Below are 27500 nucleotides of genomic sequence, written 5' to 3'. Positions count from 1 at the left end.
ATGAAGTGCTTGTTTTTGGACAACATTTCATGGAAACATTTCCTGTCTCCCGTATTTGTGGATGATCTACAATCATAAAAGTAAAATAAATATGATATTTAGAGTCAGCCCCACCGCTGAGGTTCCAACTATCAACCACAACCCAAATATATATTTGTCTATGAAGGGTTGGGTATTTTTATTTAGGGGGCCAATCTGCCAATTAATGTTATAAGTCTCTGCCTCCAATTCTTCTCGGTGGCCAACCTGACACTTAATGTTGAATGTATGTCTCGTATTTCTCCAGGAGGCCTGGCCACATAATGTTACATGTGTTGGTCTCCTATTTTTCCTGGAGGCGACTTTATAGCAGTTTTCAGACATGTCCTCCGCATTTCCTCTGCATTTGTATATCAGGAGTTTCAACCCTGAGGGTGATTCACATTTGATGCTTTATTTTGCGGACATCGATGTCGTTCAGGCATCAGTAGAATCAACGGGGGGTTTAGCGGAGTGGGCTTGCGAGGGCAGGGATATGACGTAGGGTCTAAGTTCGCAAGAGGCTGCATAAGTGCGGCCTAATTTGTTTTGATTTACATGTTTAGTTAAATGTGTCTGCCCCATTATTCTCCAGGTGGCCAATAGGCCACTTAAGGTTACATGTGTTTGTCTCATATTTCTCTAGGAGGCCACTTAATGTTACATGTTTGCCTCATATCTCTCAAGGAGGCCACTTAATGTTACATGTTTGTCTCATATCTCTCCAGGAGGCCACTTAATGTTACATGTTTGCCTCATATCTCTCCAGGAGGCCACTTAATGTTACATGTTTGTCTCATATCTCTCCAGGAGGCCACTTAATGTTACATGTTGCCTCATATCTCTCCAGACGGCCACTTAATGTAGCATGTTTGCCTCATATCTCTCCAGGCGGCCACTTAATGTAACAAGTTTGCCTCATATCTCTCCAGACGGCCACCTAATGTAACATGTTTGCCTCATATCTCTCCAGGAGACCACTTAATGTAACATGTTTGCCTCATATCTCTCCAGGAGACCACTTAATGTAACATGTTTGCCTCATATCTCTCCAGGAGGCCACTTAGTGTTACATGTTTGCCTCATATCTCTCCAGGAGACCACTTAATGTAACATGTTTGCCTCATATCTCTCCAGGAGGCCACTTAGTGTTACATGTTTGCCTCATATCTCTCCAGGCGGCCACTTAATGTAACATGTTTGTCTTCTAAACCCCTAGGTGGCCAACCTCCTGCGGCTCTTCCAGATCCCCCAGATCAGCTACGCCTCCACCAGCGCCAAGCTCAGCGACAAGTCCCGCTACGACTACTTCGCCCGCACCGTGCCCCCCGACTTCTACCAGGCCAAGGCCATCGCCGAGATTCTGCGCTACTTCAACTGGACCTACGTGTCCACCGTGGCGTCGGAGGGCGACTACGGCGAGACGGGCATCGACGCCTTCCAGCAGGAGGCGCGCGCCCGCCACATCTGCATCGCCACCTCGGCCAAGGTCAGCCGCTCCATGAGCCCCGTGGGCTACGAGAACGTGATCCGCTCGCTGCAGCAAAAGTCCAACGCCAAGGTGGTGATCGTGTTCACGCGCAGCGAGGACGCCCGCGAGCTGCTGGCGGCCGCCGCCCGCATGAACGTGTCCTTCAGCTGGGTGGCCAGCGACGGCTGGGGCGCCCAGGAGAGCGTGGTGCGCGGCAGCGAGGCGGCGGCCGACGGCGCCTTCACCATCGAGCTGGCGTCCTACCCCATCCGGGAGTTTGAGGACTACTTCACCAAGCTCAACCCCTACACCAACACCCGCAACCCCTGGTTCAAGGAGTTCTGGGAGCACAAGTTCGGCTGCAGCCTGCAGCAGGCGGGTTGTAGCGAGCGGAGCCTGAGGGACGGCGCCTTCGAGCAGGAGTCCAAGATCATGTTCGTGGTGAACGCCGTGTACGCCATGGCGTACGCGCTGCACAACATGAGGCAGGCCGTCTGCCCAAACGCCAGCAAGGTGTGCCACGCCATGAAGCCCGGCAACGGGAGGAAGTTTTACAAGGAGTTCATCCTGAAGACCAAGTTCGAAGGTGAGCGATGGTTTGGCAGTCGTTCATATTTTTTTGTTGTTGTTTTATTGTTGCAGTGATTAAGTTTGGATTTGGAATCATTCGAGGAAAGTTAGATAAATACAGAGATTTCCGAGAGTTGCCCTGTGGTTTAAAGATAAGAGCGTAAAACCAAAAATACGAATGCAACATCATTGCTTGTTTCGCTGTTTAATTGGGATGTGCCTCAGTGCCTCCTAACCCGTCCATGCAAAGCAATTGGTCTTTGTATATCTTTTTATAATTTTTTGCCATTGAAAAAGTTTGGCCTTTAAAATCCTATCTCTTTGTGTCGTCAGCCCCTTTCAGACCAGCCGACACGGAGAACATGGTCGGCTTCGACGCCGTCGGCGACAGCATCGGCCGCTACAACATCTTCCACTACCACAAGGAAGACGGCAAGTACACCTACAGGAAGGTGGGTTACTGGGCCCAGGTCCTGACCCTGAACAACAGCCTGGTGTCCTGGCGTGGCCTGGTGCCGCCCACCTCCCAGTGCAGCGACCCCTGCAGGAAGAACGAGGTGAAGAGCATGCAGCCCGGGGAGGTGTGCTGCTGGCTCTGCATCCCCTGCCAGGCCTACCAGTACCTCCGCGACGAGTTCACCTGCGCCGACTGCAGCTTCGGCCAGTGGCCCCTGGACAACCTGAGCGGCTGCTACGACCTGCCCGAGGAGTACATCCGCTGGGAGGACGCCTGGGCCATCGGCCCCGTCTCCATCTCCTGCCTGGGCATCATCTGCACCCTGTGCGTGGTGGGCCTGTTCTTCAAGAACAACGAGACCCCCGTGGTGAAGGCCAGCGGGCGGGAGCTGTCCTACATCCTGCTGCTGGGGGTGCTGATGTGCTACAGCATGACCTTCATCTACATCGGCAAGCCGTCCACCGCCGTGTGCACGCTGCGCCGCCTGGGCCTGGGCACCTCCTTCGCCGTGTGCTACTCGGCGCTGCTCACCAAGACCAACCGCATCGCCCGCATCTTCAGCGGCGTGAAGGACGGCGCGCAGCGGCCGCGGTTCATCAGCCCCGCCTCCCAGGTGGCCATCTGCGGGGGCCTGATCTCCTGCCAGCTGCTGGTGGTGGTGGTGTGGCTGCTGGTGGAGACGCCGGGCGTGAGGAAGGAGGTGAGCCCCGAGAGGCGGAACGTGGTCACCCTCAAGTGCAACAGCAGGGACTCCAGCATGCTGCTGTCGCTCACCTACAACTGCATCCTCATCATCCTGTGCACCGTCTACGCCTTCAAGACCCGCAAGTGTCCGGAGAACTTCAACGAGGCCAAGTTCATCGGCTTCACCATGTACACCACCTGCATCATCTGGCTGGCCTTCCAGCCCATCTTCTACGTCACGGCCAGCGACTACAGGGTGAGTGGGGCAATGCGTCTCGAATATACGCTACAAAGAAAAGCAGAGGACTGATTTATGTTGTTTGCTTCACTGATTACTTCATTATTAGCGCAAATAATGTGATGCAACCATTACATTCGCTTAAGCATGAGCTAAAGTTGTATCTGGTTGAACCCCTATCATTTGTGAACCCCTAGCAAGAACTAAGTCCAAACATGTGAATGTGCGAGTAAGTGTAAAATGGAAAGAATAAGAGAGGCCTACGAAATACAGCTGGTAATATAAGATTGAGTTGACAATAGTTTGTTTACGTCCGCTACTGCCTCGCTGCTGGGCTTGCATAGGCAGTGGTTTTCCGATTTTTTAATTGGACTGGTCAAGTCTCCAGCGTTCGACAGCTTCTTCCTGAAGGATGTCGAAGGCGTAAATAATTAACACAGAACGACAATGAACAATGAGGATCTACAGCAAGTAAACATGGTCCTACACAACATCGCCTTTCCAGTAACCAAAAAGGGCGTACGACTTTTTCACCTTGGCTTGATGTATAGCAACCATTAACCTTTTGCTTCCAGACCTTTCTGCAAAAAAAAAACACTAAATGGCTGCTCCAGCGTGTTAACATGGCAAACGGTGTGAACTTTTTATGGGAAGAAAGGAGGCAGAAAAATGGAAAAGGAAAGGTTGGGTCTTCAATCTTTAATTTGGTCATTTTATTGAGGAATGCATTTCAGGAAATGGACATGGAAGACAATGGTGTGTCAGATGATGGTGATGCTAACCATGTACAAGTCAACCTTTCTAGTATTGCCTCTCGGAAAACAAACAACTAAGTCTGTATGCCCACTGCTCAGAATCAAATAGATGTTATATTAATATGAATTCAGGGCAATCCTTTTGGAACAAGACTGTCAAACAATACTACAGTGCCTTAGTACAGCTGGGGAAACCAACCTATGGACTATCTAAGTCATTCAAATTCACTTTTATAAATCATTTTCTACGTTCAGCGTTGAATGTGATCAAAACACATGTAACACGTTTAGAAAGCTAAAAATAGAAACACGCATGTACAAACATTCGTTTGATATGTGCGTGCATGTGTAGTGCGTGTAGCTGCTGCTGAACAGAGAGCATGTGTACTCAGGCAGCTTGGCAATGGATGGCGTGTTCCATACGCCTGCTTAACATACTGTGAATTCTGTCAGAAATCACTGGTCACCTATCAGATATTTAACCATTTACTGCAAGAAATGATAACACACAGATCGGTGGTATGGCTTCACTCTTTTAATTGGATCCCTGCGGTAGGATTTAAAGCATGACATACATATGTCAGATACAGCATCAAACATCTCCACCCATGGTGTAGGTTACACACAATGCAGAGCAGAACCAAAGGAGGTAGGGGCTTGGGTGGAGGCTGGTGTGGCGGCATGATTCACGTGCCGCACGACTCGAGTGTCCCGCCAGAGGTAGCTCCGCCCATACGTAGATGTCACTAGTACATTCCATTTCATCACCTCCAACCTGTCTCATGAAAGAACGGGGACTCTTTCATGTGACTGGAAGAAAGAACAAAGCCTCGGTAGAGAAACAGCACGCCAGCGATGTGCACAAGGAGGAATAATCTGTTTCAGCCGCATACATTCCTGCACGCCTACTATTCCATGTTGACGCTCCAATGTAACAAAACACATACAACTTGTTCTCCGGCAAGTGGAACTAATTGTGTTTAGGTAATCCCAGGCCAGGGCATCACTTTTATCCTAGTCAACTGTGGACTGTTTGAATGAAAATGCGTCTCTTGCATAACATAAGCGAATAATTGACGGAGAATGCTTGGGGGAGCCATAGTGTGTAATTGCTTCAAGTTAAAAGAAACAAAATATGCAGGTTATTTTACTGCTGATTTGTCGTACATATATTTCCCCCCCTTTGGCCATGGCACTACAAATGACCAGAACTAAATGAGGAGAGTATATGCAGAACGGGAACATACGTGTTAGTTGTGCCACGCTGGCTCACTGGAATAAGAAGAAGCACTTTGTTATGCTCCACAAGAAAATACAGGGCTTAGGGGCAGAACTTGTATTTTTTTGTTCGCACAGTAGACAACAACAAACAGGGCATGGCAATAGGCATGGAGACGATGCACGCTAGAAGTTTCAGACAGCACGTGCCAAAGGCGGATTTGGACGTAGCAGCATACCATTTGTTCTGGATGCACAATAAGATAAATATTCTTTGGCCAGAAGGGGATTTTCATTTTTTTTCTCTATTATGATTTTAATGTTGGAAGTATTGCATGGCATTAATAAGCCAAAAAACTAATCTTTTACTTTCTCTTATTTCCATACTCGCGGATTCGATTTGATGTGTACCCGAGACAAATCCTTAAGAGATTACATCTCAGCGTTGTTTACTTACTCAAATTATTGGATTTATTCATAATGCGTGTGCATCTGCTTTGATTAAACTAGAAAGTACTCAATAAAGCACTGAACTATTTAAAGAAGGCATTAACAATTAATAATGGAGAAGAGAAACATGGAAATAAGTGAATCCCTCATACACTCAAAACAAGTAATAAAGGAATAGGCCTACACGGTTCATAGAAATTCATAATTGAACCACGGGTCTGGTGTTCAAACAGAGAATGCAATATCTTCAAAGGATCGGGCTTTGTTTGCGCAGGCTCCGCCTGCGTTGTTGTGGTGCAGTATATTAAAGAGTGGTTTCATAGCGCTCGCACAGTTCTGCAAATAGAAACTCACGGACTGCAGGGGTAACCAGCGGGTTGCGGGGGAAACTCTGCTCAGAAAGACGACCCCAGCAGTCTGTTCACATTAACACTGGCCTTCTGACTAATAAGGGGCTGCCGTGCTTAGACAGCCGCCAGGGCTCATAGCCTGAGTACTGACGTTATTTTGCCCTCTTATTCATGCGTATAGCGCAAATAAGTGTAAGCTAAACTGAACGAACATGTCACCACTAATGAAAGTGCTGAATGGGGAATTATCTCCATGGGTCAGAAGGGCTGGTAGAGTTGGTTTTTTAGTTTGACATTTTAATGCGATGATATTCATATTTCTGGTTTATATTTTAGGGGCAGAAGACGTTATCTTTTTATAATAAAAAAAGGTTTAGCACTTAATAAGAAAATCTCAAATAAGACACTTGACAGACATCTTAAAAACAAATTAATAAGTAAATAACTAAATATATATGTAACATCACATTGCATTTATTCTGTGGAAGCGTTGCGTTTATCCAAAGCGACTAACAATAAGTGAATTCAACCATGAAGATACAGCTCTGCCAATTACAAGGTTCATGTACAAATCTTTGCTTCAAGTGCTACATTTTAGAAACAAGGCAAACATGTTTTACCTAGTGAAGCAGACAGCACAGTCAAGCATAGTCTATTTAAGAAAGTAACTATAGGCTGCCCTGCCCAGCCTTACACTAGGAGTGCTTGATGAAGGAATCTCCTGAAGTCTAAATGCACACTGACTCATCAGCTGTCTGCATACATATATATCGAAATTGTATTTCAAATGTATTTATTTATGGTTAACAACTGTACAATAACATTACAATAATAAACCAATTAATAATAATAATTGAATAATAATTTACATTATTTAATGCAGTAAGAGGTATTAACTAACAGTTAACTTATGATCTAGTAATAATTTACTAATGATGTTTACTAATCATGTTAACTAAGATTAATTGTGTTCATGTTAACTAAGGTCTTAATTGATACATAGTTTAATAGAGTTAGGGTTAGGGTTAACCCTAAACTAAATAATCTATAAATAAATACCTTAGTTATCATTAACACAATTAGTAAATGATTGATACACCATCAATTAACTGCTCATCAACATAGTCCATAGTTTGTAGATGCGTATTACTGCATTAACTAATGTTAGATCATGGTTCCTTATACCCTTAAAGTATTACTTATACACGCATCACACATTATGAATGTATTGAGCACCTGATGGTTGATACTTGGACACAAGCCGTTATCATATTGCCATCATGTTTGTTTCAGTCTCTTTGAATGAGCTTAATCTTTGCTATATAACCTTTGTCTATACTTATATCAATCATTTTTTTCATGTTTATCTTATTGCCATCATGTTTCAGTCTCCTCAACTGTGTTTCCCTTGAGGTTTTCCTTAGTTAACCGTAACCAGGGGGGAGTGATGAGACCTCATGAGCCTGCCCCCAGTGGGAATGAATGGATGTTGTTTGGGAATGTTTGTCTTTTACATGATTGGATATAAACGTATAATTAAGTCTGTACAAGCCGTTAGCTCGTAGCGCTAACGCCAGTGTGACCGGCCCACAGGTGCAGACCACCACCATGTGCATCTCGGTCAGCCTGAGCGGCTCAGTGGTGCTGGGCTGCCTCTTCGCCCCCAAGGTGCACATCATCCTCTTCCAGCCCCAGAAGAACGTCACCTCGCTCCGAGTCGCCGCCAACCGCTTCAGCGCCACCGTGTCCGCGTCCGCCACCGCCTCCGCCAGCGCCTCCGCCCCGGGCTCCAGCTACTCCAAAGGTACACACGCACGCACGCACGCACGCTAGCACGCACGCACACACGCACACACGCACACACACACACACACACAAACGCTTGCAGCCAGGTGCACACACACTATGGCGTGCACACGCACGCACAAACGCACACACTCCGTACGCAGCTACTTGCACACAAACACACACACACACACACACACACACTAACATGCTTGCAGCCACGTACACAAAAACACAAACACACACACTATGGCGCATGCACGCATGCACACACACAAACACAAATACACAGTGACTCCCATTCACACATACTCGCTTGCACGCAGACACACACGCACACACACAAACACACAAACACACACACACACTCACAGTCACACACACACACACACACGCTCGCAGCCACAGGCACGCAAACAAAAAATGCACGCACACATGCTCACACTCACACACGCTTACACACGGGGACTCCCGTTCACACACACTTGCACCCATACATACAGACGCGCTCACAGACACAAACACACACACACACATACACCATTTCCCAGTCTTCCATTTACCAAGATCAGATGTGTAAGCCTTCTCCCGCCACACCTCATCAGCTCTGGGATCCTAGTCGTCGTTGAAACAGGAACACTTTGCCTTCATCCAGAGGGATCTGGGGTACGACGGTCGGCCCTGACGTTGGGATGGCAGCCAGCAGCTGTTAGTGCCGGGGAGTGATTAACAAATGTGGAACAATGTTCAATGATTCAGACCACAGAGGCCAGATTGAATGGGAATAAAACTACTATTTACTGAGCAAAGTATACACTGGGCCCACCAAACGGACAACATTTCCCCCTGTCAACAAGCCCCCCCTCCCCTTCCCCCGCATCTAAGTACAAGTCGGCCTGCTCCATATATAATCAATAAGGGGTGCCTTAATGCAGTGTTATTCTACTCCTCCTAACCCCAACGTTGATCATATAATTGGTCCATTAGTGCATTCAGACTTAATTATACATTTATATTCAATCATGTACAAAACAAACATTCCAAAGCAACATCCATTCATTCCCACTGGGGGCAGGCTCATGAGGTCTAATCACTCCCACCTGGTTACGGATAACCAAGGAAAACCTCAAGGGAAACTCATTTGAGGAGACTGAAACATGATGACAACACAAAAAACATGATAAACGAGATTGATATAGGCAAAGACATGGTTTTATAATAAAGGTAAACAAGCGTTATATTAGAAATAAAGAAAAGCTGTTTATCTAAATAAATAGAAATATACGATTTTTATCAGATTCTCACACAATTCTCTTATTTTAAATGAATATGAAATATATAATTATATAGGCTATATATATGTAATACATAATGTGACGAATACAAACATAACAAGAATACGTATATAGGAATAAAAGACAATTTATTGGCCTACAGTACAAAAAGAATGATGTCATAGGGCAGCTTACAACCATGCAAACCCATTATCCAAACAAACGTACACTGCTTGATAGCAGACCCGCCTAGGCCAGACAACATCATCGTTGGTTCAGCACATTTCCGTGTGTCTATGTGTGAAGGTAGAGTGCACACACTATATTTCTGTGTGTCTAACCCAAATCATCCTTCTGCAGGTTCAGCCTCCAACTATGTACCAGCGGTCTGCAACGGTCGAGAAGTAGTGGACTCTACCACGTCCTCTTTGTGAGAGATCCATTCCCGTCCTCAACCCCAAGCACAAGATTTCCTGTTACATTTTAATAATGTCTCTCTATAAGCCAGGCGACCTATGAGAGATAACCCGCAGTCAACGAGGTACATTCAACCCTTAAGCTTGTCGTGTAGGCCCACGATGGCGCCAATGCATTTTTTAACTGTGAAAGCTTCCTAAAAGAATGTACAGCAGTGGAAACCGCCCTGTATAGATTTAACATGCCGTGAACTCCTTGGTTTGAAAATATAGTTATAACGGTTGAATGCATTGCAACTTGTCGTGAGAAGTTTTGTCCGCTGGCTGGCTGGGAAGCCATCCTTATTTAATACAAAATGGTCTTTACATTGTTGTGAATAGGATCCAAACGCTATTAGACAGATATGACTAAAAGACTGCTATTGAACTAAGCTGAGCCATTCCTTTGGAACAAAAAAATGTGAGTAACATCATTTGTGAAAGTGATCAACCTAGACAACTAAATATAATGGACATTGTTTTAATGTAGCCTGTGTAGAGATGTCTGTGAATTTTTGTAATTTATGTAAATAAAAATGTTTTTCTTTTTAATATTAAACCATAAATTATGTTTTGTGTGCGCCTGAGTGGACTGATTTAAACATTCAAGACATGCCATGTTTCCCACTTAGATGAGAACACATCGGTGGTGCATCGTCAGTTTCTCACTAATCTTACCCGGGAGAAAGTAAGACCATAGCTGACAGGTCGTAACAATTCACCTTAAAACACTCAAGTAACAGTACTCCTAAATTTAGTAAAGGCATCACCAGGTTTGGCATTTTATGGGTTTTTCCATAAATTGCAACTTACTTTCTCTACATCCACGTCATTCTGATGCATTTATTGACAAATCTGTGAAAAACACACCCCTACGCAGCACACGCACAAGTTGTTACCCTCACGCATCACCAGGGAATGCTACAGCTAAATATATCCAGAATACTGCAGGCTGAAATCTGTGTAGTGTGAACGTTATTTCCGTTTCCTTTATTACAACAAAAAAAACAAAAAAAAGATGACAGTTCAGTCAGAGCGGGTGTTTATAGACTTTTAATTTAGAAAAACATTTGAATAAATCTGTTATTCTGTAGCAGGGGGCTCTTCTTGCTGCGCGCTCCGTCTCTTCAGGGGAATGATATAGATGCCGTTCTTCGCCTCCTTCTGTCTCCACCATCGGCCCAGCCTTGGGAAAAATAATAGGGCGCGACGTTAGTTTGGCACTGAGCAGAGACAGTTATCCAAGGTAACCCTTCACCAATATGATGTGAAATCGAATTAAAGCCAACAAAAAAGGTGCATGTCTGGATTGAGGGCGTCTTGCTCAAGGATGATTACAGGTTGGCTGGGGCCATCGAACCCAGATCCTTTTCAATTGGAGAGCACTGGTGTCCAGTGTGTAGAGATTCATCCAACGCTTCCATCGCCATCACAACCCTTACCGCCGCAATGTATTTCACCCTGAATGCTACGCAACCACGTCTTGTACCTGCTGCAACAGGTAAACGACCACGTCCACACTGCATCATCAGGAGTGTGGGCAAGCTGAACTTTAAGCCATACCAGATGACTTATGTTTCAGGGCCCCCCCGACGCCGGGGAGAAAAGGTCTCCGAAACGCCTGTAACGCCTGCTAAAGGGCAGCCTTCACCTTTTTATAATCAGCCGAGGAACAACCCGGCAGACAAACAATGCAGCCACAGCAGAGTAGGTCCCATGCCATCCATCACACATTGAAATGAGTTTGGGATCAATGTCTAATAAAGGAGGCCTTCAAAGGGCTTCATAAAAGGCTTGATGTTGATATTGGGGAAATAAGAGGCCTCAAATTTAACGGACTATACAACAAATTACTGTATGGGTAACGGAAATTAAAAGGGGAGACGTCCGTCACGCTAGGCTAGTTTCTAATAGCCGAGTACTGATTTTGCTCCCCCCCCCCCCCCCCTCCGTCACAACACGCATATGAAGCATTACTCCTGTATAAAGAACTGGCAATTTTGTAAATTAAGAAAAAAAAAAAAAGATGCATTTTAGTATTGCCCTTCAATTAGGAAACACTCCTCAACGTGCTACAGAAACATGCCAATGGTCTGATGAAGTGAGCGAGCCACCCCGAAGCTGCTCTCAGAGTGGATGTGTCACAACAGTGGAGCCCAGAGCAGTAGCCCGCAGGAATGACAACCAACAGCTCAGGGGCGGGGCCTCCCAGAGGAGGGCCTCACTCTGATTGGGTCAGACAGGCTGATGGCAGAAGACCACTCTAGCTGCGACAACTTCTAAAGAACGAGGTTGGTTTAGGGTCAATAGGAAACAGTGCTGGGCTAGAGGTGTTCCAATGCCTCCGTTTGTTTGGAAAGAACTCTGCCAAGTCGCAGAAGAAAAGTATACATGCTAGTTCTGATCTAATTAGGCATGGCAATCATTATGAGAGTTTTAGAGCAACGGAAACGTGTTGCTCCTCGCGAGGTGAGAGACTCTTCACATTCATTCAACTGGTAATTTGAGTCCAAATATGGTCCCTAGTTGATGGAGGGTGAGAACGCGTCATGGTGCATGCAAGTCCTCTCGTGCCCAGTCGACGGTAAGCACTACACTGATATGCATGAGTAAACCGAACACGGTCCCTTCAAGAGACGGCAAGGCAGAGAATGGACAGTGCCCCCTAGTGGCACAGAAGGGTGCTGGTTCGTCTGTAGATGGGGTTACCTGTGCTCTTGTCCGACGCCCGCCACCAGGAACTTTCCAGAGGTGGAAAACTCCAGGCTGTTGATAAATCCAGGCTAGACACAAATAAAAAGGAAAAATACAAATATTAAATACATATTGTATCCAAACACGACAGTCTTCCCAAAAAAAAAAGTTATTCTTTGTAGCCAATAGCAGAGAAAATGCTTGCGAGGCAGGAAGGAGGGAGGGTCTGGGCTCACCACTGGCACACTGAAGAGAGGCTGCAGGGAGCGGAAGCCCTGGCCGCACGCCCACACGTGGACCTCAGAGTTGTCAGAACCTGGCGAAAAGACAATTGAGATTGGTTTAAAAGCTGGCCCAATATCGCAAACGAATAAACACATGATTAATGATGTACAACATCCATGCGTCAATGTACATGACAAAAAGTCAACACTAGTTCATAGATAAAATGCAGTGTTAAGCCGCTGAAGGAATCTCACAGCCTGAGGCACCTGAGGCTACGGTGTCCGAGTTCTGCAGCGCCGCCACAGAGGCCACCCAGTGGGGCTGCTCCAGGCCCGCTTCGCCGAAGCTCCCGTGGGCCACCTTCACCGTGCTGAGGGGCTTCTTCTTGTTCACGCTCCACACGGACACAGAGCTGGAGGGGGGGCCACACGCACACACCAACAATGAGGGCGAATGGCGAGGGAAAAGACAATAGACTGCAGTATATATTTGGTGGTACAGAGCGGATATCAGGGCAGGTCTTACCCGTCATCTGATCCTGTGATCATATGCTCCTCGTTGATCAACTGGATGCAGTCGATTGATCCCCTGCAGGGAAACCCAGGCAACACAGAGCTGGTTAGGCTTATGCAGGAGTAGGTAGCATACATGGACCAGTTTGGTTCACTTTCAATTAAAGATGGTGTGTTAGATTGTGCCTACCATTAGGCATAACGCCACATGTAACATAATACAAGCCTAAAAATGACAGTGGAAATATTAGGGTTTGGGGGGGGGGCACAAACCCGTGGCCGTGGAACACCAGCTGGGACTCCTCTGTGATCTTCCAGACCCTCACGGTGTTGTCCCGACCCCCCGCCGTCACGCAGCGCTCCCGGCTCAGACAGTCCAGACCCGTGATGGCGTCCTGGTGCCCGAAGCTGCAACACACAACCATGATGAGGATGGACGACATGTGACGGCGGACCCTCGTGAACACTGGGCTTTGGAATGGAGGCAGACACTCACAGGGTCTCCACGTAGGCGTTTTCGTCCACGTTCCACACCTTGACGGAGCGGTCGTGGGAACCGCTGTAGAGATCGTGGCTTCCCGTTCTGAAGGAAAGGGCCTACAAGCAAAAGAGATGCCATACAAGTGTCATTAGGAGTCCTGTTCCTTTTGCACAGCCACAAAGAACAATGATGTTCAAAAATAAAAAGCAACACATTTTTCTTTGTTCAGATATGCATAAATATTTTGAGAGCTCATCATGAGGGCTTACCGAGACGGCGCCTCTGTGCCCTTTGAGTTTATATAGTTGTTTACACGTGTCTGGCTCCCAGATTATGATTGCTCTGTTCATGTCTCCACTGGCCTGTAACAGAAAGAGTGGCCATTCAATTCGTATCAGTGCCACAATTATTTTGTTTCTGTAGAGTCATTTCTGAGCGTCCATGGTAGAAATACTCACCAGGTACTTTCCATCCGAGGAGATAGCCATGCACAGGACTTGCGTGGTGTGGCCTCCATGGCGAGCCTCCGTCCCCTTCCTTCCCCCCTTTATTGTGTGCAGCTTCTTTCCAGTCTCAATGTCCCCTGAAAATAACATACACAATTATTGACTTGATCTATAAAAAGCTCACATCATGTAGGGCAGCATGGCATTGATTCAAGTGCATACTCACATTTGATTATGGAGCAGTCTTTAGAACCAGAAAAGATGAACTTTTCGTCAGGCGAGATAACCAGACAAGTGACTGGGAGTTGATGTCCTCTTAACACACGGATCTCAGAGGCGTCTGGTGCCAAGAGCTAACAGTACAAAAAAGGGGGGCCAAACGTTAACACGTCATCGCCATCATGGATGTCTTAAGTATTCAACCTAGCATAGAAACAAATGATTGGAAGGAGATTCTAATCAGACTTACATCTTTGGCTATACACCGCTGAAGTTTTCCTTTCTGTTCAAGCTGCAGGGAAACATAGTACACAAAATGAAACCTTCCATATAGGCTCCATGTATAAACACATCCAGCAAACCGACAACTGAAAAATACTTACAAGCTCCTCTTGTAGCCTCCCAGCAACCAATTCAGTCTCAAACGATACTTGCTCCGCCTTTTTCTCCTCTAGGAAGTGGAGGAAACGCAGACAAGGAATTTTAAATGAGATAATAAGTCTTACTGCAACAACATGCACTTGACTATGTGATAATGTGAGATAAAATGCACCGAGAATTACCTTCTTCCCTCAGTTGATCAAGATACACCTTCGCCAATCTGAGCTTTTTTTCTTGTGGGGTTTCATCGAATTCGTCCTCCCCTTCTCTTTCGTTTTGCTCTGCAGTGCTGTTTGATGGAATAAATCGATATTAATTGAATACATCTGGTAATCGAGGACCAGTGATTGTATAACCTTAACCGTTTTATCTTACCTTTCTGTCTCAGATTCACTGGAAATCTCTTCGTTGTGTTTTGAGTTGGGTTTCTTCGCCCGACCTTTGCTATTACCTCCAAGATCTTCATCGTTCTGCAGAAGTATAGAGAGATTCTTTTTAAAGCAAGATAATACTGCTGCAAGTTTCCGATCGTTAAACAACCGATTGACAGTTCAAAGTAAAACATCAAAATACAGAAAAGCCAGGTGGCCGGTCTCACTGTGCATGAGCAATACTGCTAATGCGTATATTTACCTTGCGTTTAGACGTCGCTAAACTGTGTCCTTTCTTTGGAAAGGCCGAGTCCCCGTTGTTCTTAATAAAGAACGTAGACGCCATTATTTAACACGATATCAGGCAAATATACCCAAAACTTTACTGCTGAATTTTTTTCAACGAGCCAACGTGAGCCCACATGTGTGCTTTTCAACCAAACTTGAACATAGGAAACATGCCTTCGGCGTCGCTGATTGGTTGATACTCAGCTATGAATTAACCCCGCCCACAATTGGAGCCTCATGTCCCGCCTTTTGTTGAAACGCATACAAATGATTGGACAAGCAAGACTAAAACTCAAGATCTTAATTTCTATTGGCTAGAGTCGAAGACCTTTTCAACAGGAAACGGGTACAGAGAAAAATTCTTCCCTCGAACATTGCGTGCATACAAAAGTGTTCCGTACATAATTGGAAAACGGAAAATCACAGTACACATACACGTTATATACATTAGCAACGTATGCAGTCATCTATAAACACATTATACATAATTTACTTGTATTTAACGTGAAGATTTTATTACGCACAATACAAAATCTAACTAATACCATGCCGAGGTCTATGTACTGCACTACTGCAGTACTACCACTTCCTTTACTACGCAGTATTTCCATGTACTGCGTGTCTTTTGTTCCTCAACGCTTATCTCTACTTAGCACCTCGAAGTCCAACCGATTTGCCAGGTGAGCTCACTATTGATACGCAGAAATGAAAGATATGCAAATATGGATCAATGGAGGAAAAATACCTTTTAGAAACGTGAAATAGGGTCCACTCAAGAGCAAGGTGAGGTCTGGAAGGAGGGGCGGTGAGGTGCAGGGGGTGGAGGATGCTAAGTAACTTTTTATTCGAATTAGATTCAAAATAGACCGTCTTTCTAAGTACGACTGGGCAAAACGGTGTGTTTAACTTTCGATCTCCCGGGAATGAAGGACAGATGTTTATATGTGTTGTTTTCAGGAGTGTATGCTCATGCCACCCAAGAGGGAGACTGTTGCGGCCACCAACCCAACGCCAGTCAAGATGATGAAGATCGCCACGGACGCTCAGGACTTTGTGTGTGACCCGCTGGAGGACAAGTACAGATTTTCGGAATCCCCCAGCTACTCACCTTTCGCTCATCAAGAGGTTACATCTTTGTTTTGCTCAGCAAAATATTTGTTTTCAGTGAAAGTGAAATGTCCTAGCTTTTTTTTTCTTTTTAAATAACCCAAACCAACTCATTACTTTTGACTTGAGCAGAGCGTACCTGCCGCTTTTGAGGAGGAAGATGGAAGTCCAGGGATTCGAACCGACACGATTAGTCTCCTCATGAAAATAGAGCAGCTACAAGCACAGCTCAAATATGAACGCAGATGTCGGATTCTGGCCGAAAGGGAATTGAGAGAACTAAAAGGTTGGCAATGGTTCCTTTTGGCATTTGATGAGTAATGCGATTTTTTTTATAAACAAATTCATAGATAATTTAAATCAAATTATAAAATGATTAATTCGGACTTTGTAACTCTTTTTTATTCTTTATGGTTCATTCTTATTTATCAAATGAACTATATTTTGAGTAAAGCTCATTATTTCTCCTCCATAAAAGTTGTATAAGTGGGTTTATTGTTGTGTTATTATCTATAACAACACATAATATATTCACAGAGATGAACGGCCTTATGCTCCAGATGAGACATACGGCACATGAGCTGCGGGCCACACTGGACCAGGTCCGTCAAGGGACCAGCGATGCTGTTTCATCACAGGGCCTGGCAGAAGAAGAAATCTCCTTGGTTACAGACCCAGAGGGAGAAATGAGAATACCGTACCACATAGCTGAGGTGAATTTCCATACAAACTTTTCTCCAACTTCAATTTCAATTGAAGATATCTTTACATGTGAATCAGGGTCAATCAGGGAATCGAATGCTTATAACCAATATTTGTATTTTGTAAATCAATGTTTGCTAATGATTCAGCACACAATCAAGTCCTGATGAATGACGGTGAAACGTAGTCTCTGAAGTATGTTACCTTTAAAGAAAAGCTCATGGCAGTGGTCGGAGGCCAACCGTTTCTTCTCGTTCCCAGGAGGACAGTAACTTCCTATACCTCTCGGAGAGCCTGAGGGTGCCCAGGAACCTTTACGAGCGCATCTCGGAGATCTCCGACTTCCGGAAGTACACGTCGGCGCTGCTGATGATGCTGTTCGACAGGGAGACCTTGGCCACGCACTCGCTGCAGGGCCGGCGCACCAACGTCACCGGGGACGAGTGTCAGAAGCCCCAACTGCCCCCGGAGATCCTTAGCAGTATTATCGGTGCGTAGAGTTTTGAAAATCCTGTCTCTTCTGACCTCACAAGTGGGCGTGTCCACCTAGATGGGTGCTGGATAGTTCAGTCTACCAGCCTACCAGGTGGACTGCAGCAAACGTTCCACTTCTATCCGTCATACATCTAGCGAGACACACTTGTGATGTCAGAAGAGGCCGATTATCAAAACAGCTTGTAAGCGTTAATCACGCTCACACCTGGTGGTATAATATGTCTCCTTTTAAGAAAGCTTGGTATCTGTAATGTATGTCCTTCCATCTGACTTTTGTCCTTTTAGATCACGTTGGGGTCAAGTTCGCCGTGGACGGTAGCCAGATTAAGACAGCAATCCGAACGAAACTGAACAATGAGGACAAATTATTGAAAAAGAGGATGGGGATTAATAAACAACAAAATGTGTTCGCTCCAAGCTCTAGCTTTGAGCACAACTCTGAACAGAATGCCGAGGGGCAAAGCACTGAAAATGATTAATCCCTCCATATTGATAGGTCTATTTTTTTGTGTCTTGTTCACAAGTATTAAATAGCAGATAGCTATGTAAGTAGATGGTTTTTTGATGGATGCATTTAGAATTGAAATAATGGTATTTAATTAATGTTTAGATTATAGTTCTTTATATATTGAATTTACAACTAATTATACAATGTTAAAATTGACATGCTGTTATTTTTAAGAAGGTTTCTGGTTGGAGGCCTGCTGGTCTGCAGACCAAAACCACCATAGATATTGCATTCGTTAGAACAACGTTAAAATGCAGTTTTTGAAATGAACTATTTTTCCTAGCTATGGGAAAATGTAAACTCATCAATGGTACTGTAATGGACATCACTGTGGACAGAGTATTTAGTAGTTTTGATTATTGCTAGATTTTATCTACTCAATACAATAAATTATCAGTCAAGTTTATGTAACTTATAGAAATGTGATAAACAATAGAGGGCTATCTATGTTTTCTAGCCACATGGGCATTGCATATAGACGGGTAGTACTGTGTTGCTGGAACGATTAAATGTCGGTACAAATAATGTGTTTGGAAATGTGTTTTGGTGCTTCCTCTGTCACACTGTATGCACATTCGGTCTGTCTGGCTATCTCAAGGTCCAATAAACAGGTAATATATTTATATTCTATCAACAAACGGGCCTGTGTGTTTTCTTGCTTCCAGCCATCATGAGATGCACTAGTGGAATGCTGGGGTTGTGTTTCATCACTGAAGGGAGTGCTGAGTTTCATAACCCTGAAGAGAGTGAACTGAGGGGAGTGCTGAGATCATATACGTTCAATTGAATCATAATAATAAATAAATAAACTAGTTAAGTTAAGTCATTAGTATGGTCATAAAAAGTACCCTAGCTTTGTGGGACCCCATGTGTTGCTGGTTATGTTACACTTTTATGTTCAGGATGTATGTATTTATTTCACATCCACATTGATACTTCAAAAGAGGTCAAACCCGGCCAAAAGTGTCAGCCTCTGTGTCTCCAGGCTCTCCCAAAGAGGGAGACCTCATGGAGACTGCTTGTTTGGGTTCTTAAAAGGACGGTCACACAGCACAATGCACTTTGACCTGCAGTACAAATACAAACTAATGCAAAGTATTAGAGGCCTTTGTTGTCCCCGTCGTGCCAAAAATAGAATAGCAACCATCCATGAATGACTGCACTACTGTCCATGTTTTAAAGATCATTTGAAAGAATATATATAATGTTTGTATATCATTTTGTTTTTGAGGGCTTCTTTTCAAAATGCCCACTTTCAGAAAACACAGAACAGGTCTGCAGTTCTGGAGCCTGTGTACAGAGGGTGACCGTCAGTACCACTGCTATCACAAGAAAGACAGTGTGTGTATGTGTGTGTTGATGTTAAAGTTCAACTTTATTTGTCACATACAAACAAAATGCACAACTAGTACTGAAATGCTTATCTTTTCCTGCTCCTTAGACTGTGTTTGGAAAGAATTAGAGTGAACAGGTGAAATAAATACTAGCACATAAATAAAAGTAAAATGAAGTAAAATCAGTTTACATATTGTTTTGTGTGTGTGTGTGTGTGCGTGCGTGCGTGTGTGTGTATGTCTGTGTGTGTGTGTGTGTCTGTGTGTGTGTGTGTGTGTGTGTGTGTGTGTGTGTGTGTGTGTGTGTGTGTGTGTGTGTGTGTGTGTGTGTGCTCTGTGAGGAGGAGCAGGCTGTGGGTGTGATTTGGTGGATCATTCTGTCTTGAGGGCTGGGACTTGGCCCCTCCCACCTCTCAGTCACCACAGCTGGCTCGGTGGTCTGACAGCACAACGCCTACCTTTGGTGATGTGATTCCAACCCCGGTTCCTGGGAGATGCATGTGTGTGTGTGTGAGTCTGGAGAGGTCCATTGGCCGGCAAGTCCCCAGGGAGATTAATGGAGGACGACCATAAGGGCGCACAGGTGGAAACCAAATGGTTTTAACAGGATTCCTTCCTTTTTTTTCCCCCCGTGCTGGTTCTCGAAGTACAGAGGCCTACACATCTTGTGATTAATTCTTCAATTCATTTTTCGTCTTCAGGAAAGTTGTCAGGTATGTTTTTGTGATACTTAGTGTCGGGAGAAATTTAGAAGGCATACTTTTCTTGGCTTTTTAAGTGCGATACTTCTTATCAATATGAAAAGGAAAGTAGGGCAAAACAAAATACAGAAATTGCAGAAATTATGCAAACACATCACATGTCACATGGTAAAAAAGTATGGTAGTCATACAGAATAATGCAATTAAATTATGGAATCTTACTTTTCAAACGTTGACGAGCCTACAAATATAAGCAATGCCTCTAAACGATATATATATATATATATATATATATATATATATATAGCTTTGTTATGTAATTCTTTAGTATTCCAATTTAACTTGTAATTAATGCAGTCATTCATTTTGTTACAGTATACTCACCTCATTTTGCAAATTTCACACTTGTATTGTGGACATACATGCATTTATGGTCCTTATTGTGACTCAGCAACTGTAGCAGATGTGATTAATTTAGTGTAATCTGAGTTTAGCCAGAAGGATTTTATCTGACCTGATTGCGTTCTAAACTTTAATGTTAATACATAACAAAATGTGTGCTAAATGATTGTGATTAACATTCACATCTTAAATAATGTGTCTGGACATAGGTCGACATCACTTCCCTCCGGACCAACAGCATTAAATTACAAAAAAAAAACAAGACTAAATCCCAACGATGAATCCTTAAGAACCGTATTGCATATTCCACTACTGGATCATCATGAAATTCAGGACAGCCTTACATAATACGCATGAAAATGTGTGCACATAGCATTGGTACTGGGGGGATAAAACCTGCAAACACTCTGTGTGTGCCAATGGCTGTCCTCCAGAGAAGATTACCGACGCACACAGCAACATGTGCGAGGGAGCAGGCACATGTATTTAGGACAGAGCACGATTTTGTCAGTCACATATTGGAACGTGATTAATATGTTGAAAGATGTGTAATCATAATGCATATTGAACAGAGATAACATGCACAATCTGGGACTGTCATAACAGTCATAAATAACACAGTCGGATGTGTAGGAACATTGTTATGGGATTCATGATGTGGAGCAGGGCTCTGGCGGTCGGAGGTTGTGTCTTTGATGGCATTATGCAGGCTGACATTAAGCACATACTAATCAATGCAGCCATCGCCCTGCAGCTGGCCTAAAACAACCACCCTCATTATCTTTCATTTCCAAAGGGGGGGAGGACAGATGCAGCCCGGACAGGTCGTCCTCTATGAATTATTCTTATTGATCACGTCCCCGGCTTTCCTCGAGGGGACAGCGTCCCCTCTCTCACAGCCCCCCCGGGGGAGGAACTGGGACCGGGGAATCAGTTCACTCAACCATTCCTTTAAAAAGACGCCTTCTAGTAGGAATATAGTATACTTTCTTAGAAGCGAACTGCAGCACAGCATTAGCTGTGTACAGTACGGTATACTTACCCTCGCAGGGAGTTTACAGAACGTAAAGTAGGCACTTTGTTAAACACATATAGAACCACGAGACGGGCTGCACTTAGCCGTGTGTTTGCCAGGATCAGATAGCTTGTATTATTAATCAAACAGAAGGGCACTTATTACACAACAATGTCGGACTTGTTACCAAAAACGGTCTGACTCATTTATTATAAAATAATGTCGTCAAACAGTGAGATTAGCAACAGTTGAACCCATTGTGGACACACTTTCTCTCTTCAGAGAGGGTGATAGGCCTCCAGGGCAGAAGCGATCATGGCTCTCTGTCTTTCTTCCAGGACTGAAGAGGTCCGCCATGTGACCCCCCCAGTGACCTCATCTCCGGCTGAGACAAGATGGCAGACCCTGGAGGGCTCTGGATGCCGTCTCAGTGAGCCATGGAGGAGATTCGCTCGCTCCTGACCCCCGACGTCAACAATGACAGCACCACGCCCTGGGCCCCGGGGCCCTCGGCCGTCAGCAGGCCGCTGGACCCCCCAACCGGAGCCCCGCTGCGCCTCAAGGACCTGGCGGGGGTCTTCTTCATGGTCGCCCTGAACGTCCTGGCGCTCCTCGCCAACACGGCCGTGATCGTGGTCATCCTCAAAGCCCCCCACCTGCGCAAGTTCGCCTTCGTGTGCCATCTGTGCGTGGTGGACCTGCTGTCCGGCGGGCTGCTCATGCCCATGGGCATCATGTGCAGCTCGCCCTACTTCGCCGGCCTGGTGTTCACCGTGCCCGAGTGCCAGACGTACGTCTTCCTCAACGTCTTCCTCATGGCCGCCTCCATCTTCACCGTCACCGCCATCAGCGTGGAGCGCTACTACTACATCGTGCACCCCATGCGCTACGAGCTCAAGATGACCTGCAAGCTGACGGCCGCCGTGGTGGCGCTGGTGTGGCTGGCGTCCGCCGCGCTGGGCCTGGCCACCGTGTTCGGCTGGTCGTCCCACGCCACCCGGGGGGGCGCCGTGAGCGCCGCCCGCTGCTCGCTGCGCTGGGGCCGCAGCGAGCACCAGCGGGTGTTCTCGCTGCTGTTCTGCGTGACCTGCTTCTGCCTGCCCGCCGTGGTCCTCTTCGCCGTGTACTGCAACGTGTACAAGGTGGCCCGCGTGGCCGCCCGGCAGCACGGCCCCCCGCCGCCGCCCTCCTGGATGACCGCCACGCAGGTGAAGAGCCGCGCCGACTCCATCAGCAGCCAGACCACCATCATCACCACCGCGCGCGACGCCCCCCGCGGCGCTCCCAGGGCCCGGCCCTTCGGGGGCAGCAAGGCCGCTCTCACCCTGGTGGTCATCGTGGGGCAGTTCCTGATCTGCTGGCTGCCCTACTTTGCCTTTCAACTCCACCTGAGCCTGGAGGCCTCGTCCAGCATCTCGGAAGACCTCGAGGACACGGTCACCTGGCTGGCCTACTCCTCCTTCGCGCTGAACCCCTTCTTCTACGGGCTGCTGAACCGGCAGATCAGGGAGGAGCTGGACAAGCTGCGGCGCTGCTACTCGGCCCGGCCCACAGAGTTGTTCTCCTCGGGCCACGAGGCCGCCGGACACGAGAACTTCCTGCAGTTCCTCCACCGGACGAGCTGCACGGTGGACACGCGCGCCAGCTTCACCGCCTCGTCCAGCCCCAGGCCACCCCTGGACCAGACCCCGCAGCCCGCCGTCAGGATACCGGGGCAGATCCCCGAGGAGCTGAGCTAGGCGGGACCTTGCGGTGGTTGTTGAACAGGATCTTCAGGGTTCAGAGTTTTTATTGAGGAGGATATAATGTGGCCAGGAAGCCGCCCAGGTTGTGCTATGTCAGACAAGCAGCATTCGGAGTATTGTAACATGTGCTCTTGTATTTTGAATTGTGGTGTTATTATTGAGAAATATAGTACAAATGTCGTTTTTGACCAAACTGTTAAGGACATACATATTTCTGCTATATAAGACCTTTTCTTTTTTACATATATATTTGCTACAAGATGTACGTTTTATGGCGATATACTTTCTGTGTGTCTTTATTTTTTTGTATAATAACGGGTAATATCGCAGACTTGAAATGTAAATTATAATACAATTCATCGGGTAAACATTACGTTTAACTGGCAAGTATTCGGGTTTACACATTATCCATAAGTGCTGTAGAACTGTATTTTTTACAAAATAGAAATATGTTAATGACAGCAAGATGTTTGTACTTACTCAAAGCTCTGTTTAATGTTGTATTATCATAATTGCTTTTGAACAGGGCTATAAGATAATCATTGCAATAAATCAGTTGCATTGATTATCTCATAATAGGATAATGTTTCTGTTTATGAGTTGCCAGTGTCTATTTGCCATTCATGTACACTTAAATTTGAATACGTTCTTAATAAAAATGAACAAATCTGATACAATCAGTCGAAATGTTTGGCTTTGTATCCTTATAACACTTTTCAATCCTTGCCTGTCTTTACTTTCCCTTTTCCTCATGCTTTTATTGAATTTAAATCAATAAAATACCAAACTTTTCGTGCAAATATCAACAATATATGTACTGTCCAGCTCCAAGTTCAAGTTATCATCAGAAGTAATATTACCATGGAAAATGATTCACACGTAGCCATTCCTTGCTCATTTTAAGAATAAAACATCATGTTTTTGCACAAAAAGTATTTTTTTCTTACAGTTTTTATGTGTTGTAAGCGATTCTTCGGCTCGTCACTATAGCCCCTGGGCAGGTGTTCATTTATAGAAAGCCTGTAACTGATCCCACCAATGGCCTGTGATTACATAAGAAGAAAAGGCCATTTCATAACAGCTCTTAGTGTTAGTCTCTAAAAGCCTCCTATTATGTATCCACTGGCAGATTAGATGATGAACATCGTTAAACATTAGCAGATAAAGTAATCACTGGGGATAATAAAAAGAAAAACAAAATTCAATATGGAGTTCATGTTCCAGTCATTAAAAACAAATTAAAATTTGATGTTGACGAGATGTATGCAAAAATAAAATGCGTTTGTTGTGACGGATGTTCTGATCATCCACTGCAGAACGAGAAGGACACACTGCACTAAATCTACATTTCTATAGCCCTGTGTTTAGCTTCATCAGTAACAGAAATACATTAGAGGGATGGATGCATATGAAATAGCATCTGTTTTAAAAAACTCATACCATCTGCCCTAGTTGTCATGGGAACATGTTAAACATACAGGTAAAAGGTGTGACAAATAGAAAGGCAAGGACGTGAAGCGAGTCTTTCCGCAGGCTGGAAAAAAACATGTATTGAATTGTGAAATTTATATTGAGATAACTTTAATCCGCTAAATACTGTTATAGAAACTTATTTAGTGGCTCAGAAGTCCAATGGAAAATGCTAAACCTATTCCGTGCTGCGTGAGAGAGAGACTAAAAGGCAAGCAAAGGGAAATATAGTTAATCTCAATCTGGTCTCATTCTTTACTCAAGCGCCAGCAAGCTGCATGCATGCACATCACACACAGAGTCGTAAAGGCCACATATAGGATTATAGTGAGTTAATATCAAATTACATTTATAGTGCCACAAGAACAAGACTTTTGTGTACACAAACATGTACCCCTAACGAAAACAACAAAATTTGATGATACAAGGTCGATTTATCTTGTCTTAACATCAAACCACCTACTTTGCGATGAAGAGATGAGAGCTCTAATGTTCTTTCGGACTGGATGGATGTTTTTTGCCAGACCCATGATTTCAACAAGTGTCAGGAGCTTATGTCACATGCTCAGTGAATACCTAACAGCTTCTTTCATAATTACCTCATTAGAGTGAAGGAGCTCCCACCTGAAAGACAGATTCATTCAAAGGCCATGGACATAATAATTGTAGGCCTATTCAACGTGTAGATCAAACACAGTCCTAGCTGCTGGGGAGACTAAATAATTACTAATTTTCTGCACTCAACGGTGGTGCAAGGGGTGGTGGGGTTAGTCGGGCTGTTGTTAACGCCGTGCCAAATCACCCAACATGGTTTCCAAGAGTTTTGTTGTTTCTGTCTGTTGTCGAGCAGCTCTACTATATTCTATGTGACACAGATGTGATCAGAAGGGATGTTAGCTCACCAGACAGGATGTGATCAGACAGGATGTGAGCCGACCAGACAGGATGCGATCAGATAAGACGTGAGCCGACCAGACAGGACGTGACCGGAAAGGATGTGAACCGAACAAACGGGATGTGATCAACCAGGTAGTACGCCGACCAGACGGGATGTGATCAGAAAGGATGTGCGCTGATCCAACAGGATGTGAACTCATCAGATAGGATGTGACCGATCAGACAGGATGTTAGCCCGTCAGACGCGATGCCATCAAAGGGCAGAGTGTGATTGATGTCTCTGACGTTCAGCTGCTTGACCACATTATGACATTATGCACACACACTTCAAAAGAGAGAACAAGAGGGTCCGGCATGAAGGGACCGGAGGAGCCGTCGCAGGGTGCATGCCCACCCCCAGAGGAGGGGAAGGATTAAAGGGTGGGTGAATACACACAGTTTGGGTCCCAGTCGACGGCTGACTTAATGATTTGGCTGATGCAACAGCTGGGGTGACAGGTGCAGAGCAGAAACCAGGAGGGATGTGCTCTGGTTCAGTTATCAAGGCTTTGATTGAAATGAGCTGTTCGGACCAGACAACCTTTATGACGTTTAGCCTTATGGTGTATGAATATATTCCACATCCATTCCATTATTGTCTATTCACTTGACAAAATGGAGTTATGGATCATAGCTAGGTTGGATGGTAAAGTCATTTCTGAAAGTGTGTGTGTGTGTTTGTTTGTGTGTTTGTGTTTGTGTGTGTGTGTACGTTTGTGTGTTTATGTGTGTGTGGTTGTGTATGTTTGTGTGTGTGTGTGCGCATGTGTGTGTGGTTGTGTATGTTTGTGTGTTTACAAACATGCACACATACTCGTCAACACACACACACACACACACACACACACACAACACACACACACACACACACACACACGCACACACTGACCTACAATCTCCGACTCAACTGTCGACAAAAACAAACCCATCGGCCATCTGTCAAGGTGTTCGGACCATTAGCATACCTTCGTCTCTCGCTAGCCTGCACAGACACAGGAAGCTCTCTGCCATCAACGTGCCGCGCTCCCTCTCTAACGCGTTCTCCTCCAGGAGAGGCATTAACATTTACCATGGCGACCATTCAGCCGTCACGGTAGAGTAGCACTTGTGCACAACACAAAGCCGTCCACCGGTAGCTATGGATGACAAGAAAGGGATGAATGAATTCACGCATTGGGGGAGTGGGGGAGGTGGGAGTCTTTACAAGGCATTAGTATTCAAATATTTTTTTTACTTCTACGTTCATTTTTTCCGTTTCCTGGTTGATTCAATAGAAAGTTGTATGCAAATCAAAACTTTGGGTTTGGCTACTAGAGAAGCGCATGATCCTGAACATCATTATCTACCAACCATCACAACCTACAGCTGTGTCTTCATATCAATGACTACTTTGACCTATTTATTGTTTATTATAGAGCGGGGCCTTTATCATGACCTTGGGGTCATGATAAATGTATTGACCTTGTGGTCAATAACTTTCGGCCAAGACTTATTTTGATGCAAAAATACATGTTTTGGGATTTTGTTTTGAGGTTAGGTTTTAGTGTTAGAGTTTGGTTTAGGTTTTCGTTCTACGTCTAATAGAAGTCTGTATCAAGGAATCTTATAAATATCTAAAAAAGTCTAAGTATTAATACCAAAAACGTTGGTAGAATAGATGTCTAAAGAAATCAAGATATCTAGACATTTTATAGACGACTAACAACCTGAAATATAAGGTATAGTAATCCTTGTAAAGTGCGG

At 45.0% G+C, this 27500-nt stretch overlaps 4 protein-coding genes across 5 annotated transcripts in view; 3 read left to right on the top strand and 1 right to left on the bottom strand.

The window, feature by feature from the left end:
* Positions 1-10299, top strand: part of grm2b (glutamate receptor, metabotropic 2b) — a 21893-nt gene extending 11594 nt beyond the window's left edge. The window contains exons 3-6 of the mRNA XM_030375909.1: positions 1238-2075; positions 2393-3456; positions 7805-8015; positions 9631-10299. Coding sequence (XP_030231769.1) covers positions 1238-2075; positions 2393-3456; positions 7805-8015; positions 9631-9704 — 2187 coding nt within the window. The 3' untranslated portion in view covers positions 9705-10299. The remainder of the gene's footprint in view (positions 1-1237; positions 2076-2392; positions 3457-7804; positions 8016-9630) is intronic.
* A 463-nt stretch (positions 10300-10762) lies between these two features.
* rrp9 (ribosomal RNA processing 9, U3 small nucleolar RNA binding protein) lies at positions 10763-15517 on the bottom strand. 2 transcript variants are annotated; one of them, XM_030375170.1, is made up of 15 exons: positions 15317-15517; positions 15059-15153; positions 14866-14972; positions 14686-14753; positions 14553-14594; positions 14310-14436; positions 14096-14220; positions 13907-13999; positions 13653-13753; positions 13430-13564; positions 13170-13232; positions 12899-13056; positions 12656-12735; positions 12435-12508; positions 10763-10911 (listed from the first exon to the last, which is right to left on the bottom strand). In XM_030375170.1, exons 1-15 carry the CDS (start codon positions 15398-15400, stop codon positions 10809-10811), a joined length of 1455 nt encoding a protein of 484 aa, XP_030231030.1. In that variant the 5' UTR covers positions 15401-15517; the 3' UTR covers positions 10763-10808. The 2 variants fall into 2 exon arrangements, with proteins under 2 accessions (XP_030231030.1, XP_030231031.1); XM_030375171.1 differs by having other exon boundaries at positions 12911-13056; positions 15317-15516.
* Positions 15518-15731: 214 nt separating this feature from the next.
* Positions 15732-18792, top strand: LOC115557394 (uncharacterized). The gene is made up of 6 exons (XM_030375172.1): positions 15732-16022; positions 16300-16467; positions 16582-16735; positions 16987-17162; positions 17413-17641; positions 17932-18792. The coding sequence occupies exons 2-6, from the start codon at positions 16306-16308 to the stop codon at positions 18123-18125; spliced, it is 915 nt and encodes a 304-aa protein (XP_030231032.1). The 5' UTR covers positions 15732-16022; positions 16300-16305; the 3' UTR covers positions 18126-18792.
* Positions 18793-19864: 1072 nt separating this feature from the next.
* Positions 19865-24283, top strand: LOC115557852 (probable G-protein coupled receptor). The gene is made up of 2 exons (XM_030375983.1): positions 19865-20201; positions 21945-24283. Exon 2 carries the CDS (start codon positions 22044-22046, stop codon positions 23343-23345), a length of 1302 nt encoding a protein of 433 aa, XP_030231843.1. The 5' UTR covers positions 19865-20201; positions 21945-22043; the 3' UTR covers positions 23346-24283.
* The last annotated feature ends 3217 nt before the right edge of the window (positions 24284-27500 follow it).

This window comes from Gadus morhua, chromosome 13 (genome assembly GCF_902167405.1).
Source record: "Gadus morhua chromosome 13, gadMor3.0, whole genome shotgun sequence".
In the NCBI taxonomy this organism is placed as follows: domain Eukaryota; kingdom Metazoa; phylum Chordata; class Actinopteri; order Gadiformes; family Gadidae; genus Gadus; species Gadus morhua.
This window is presented reverse-complemented; position numbering and strand designations above follow the sequence as displayed.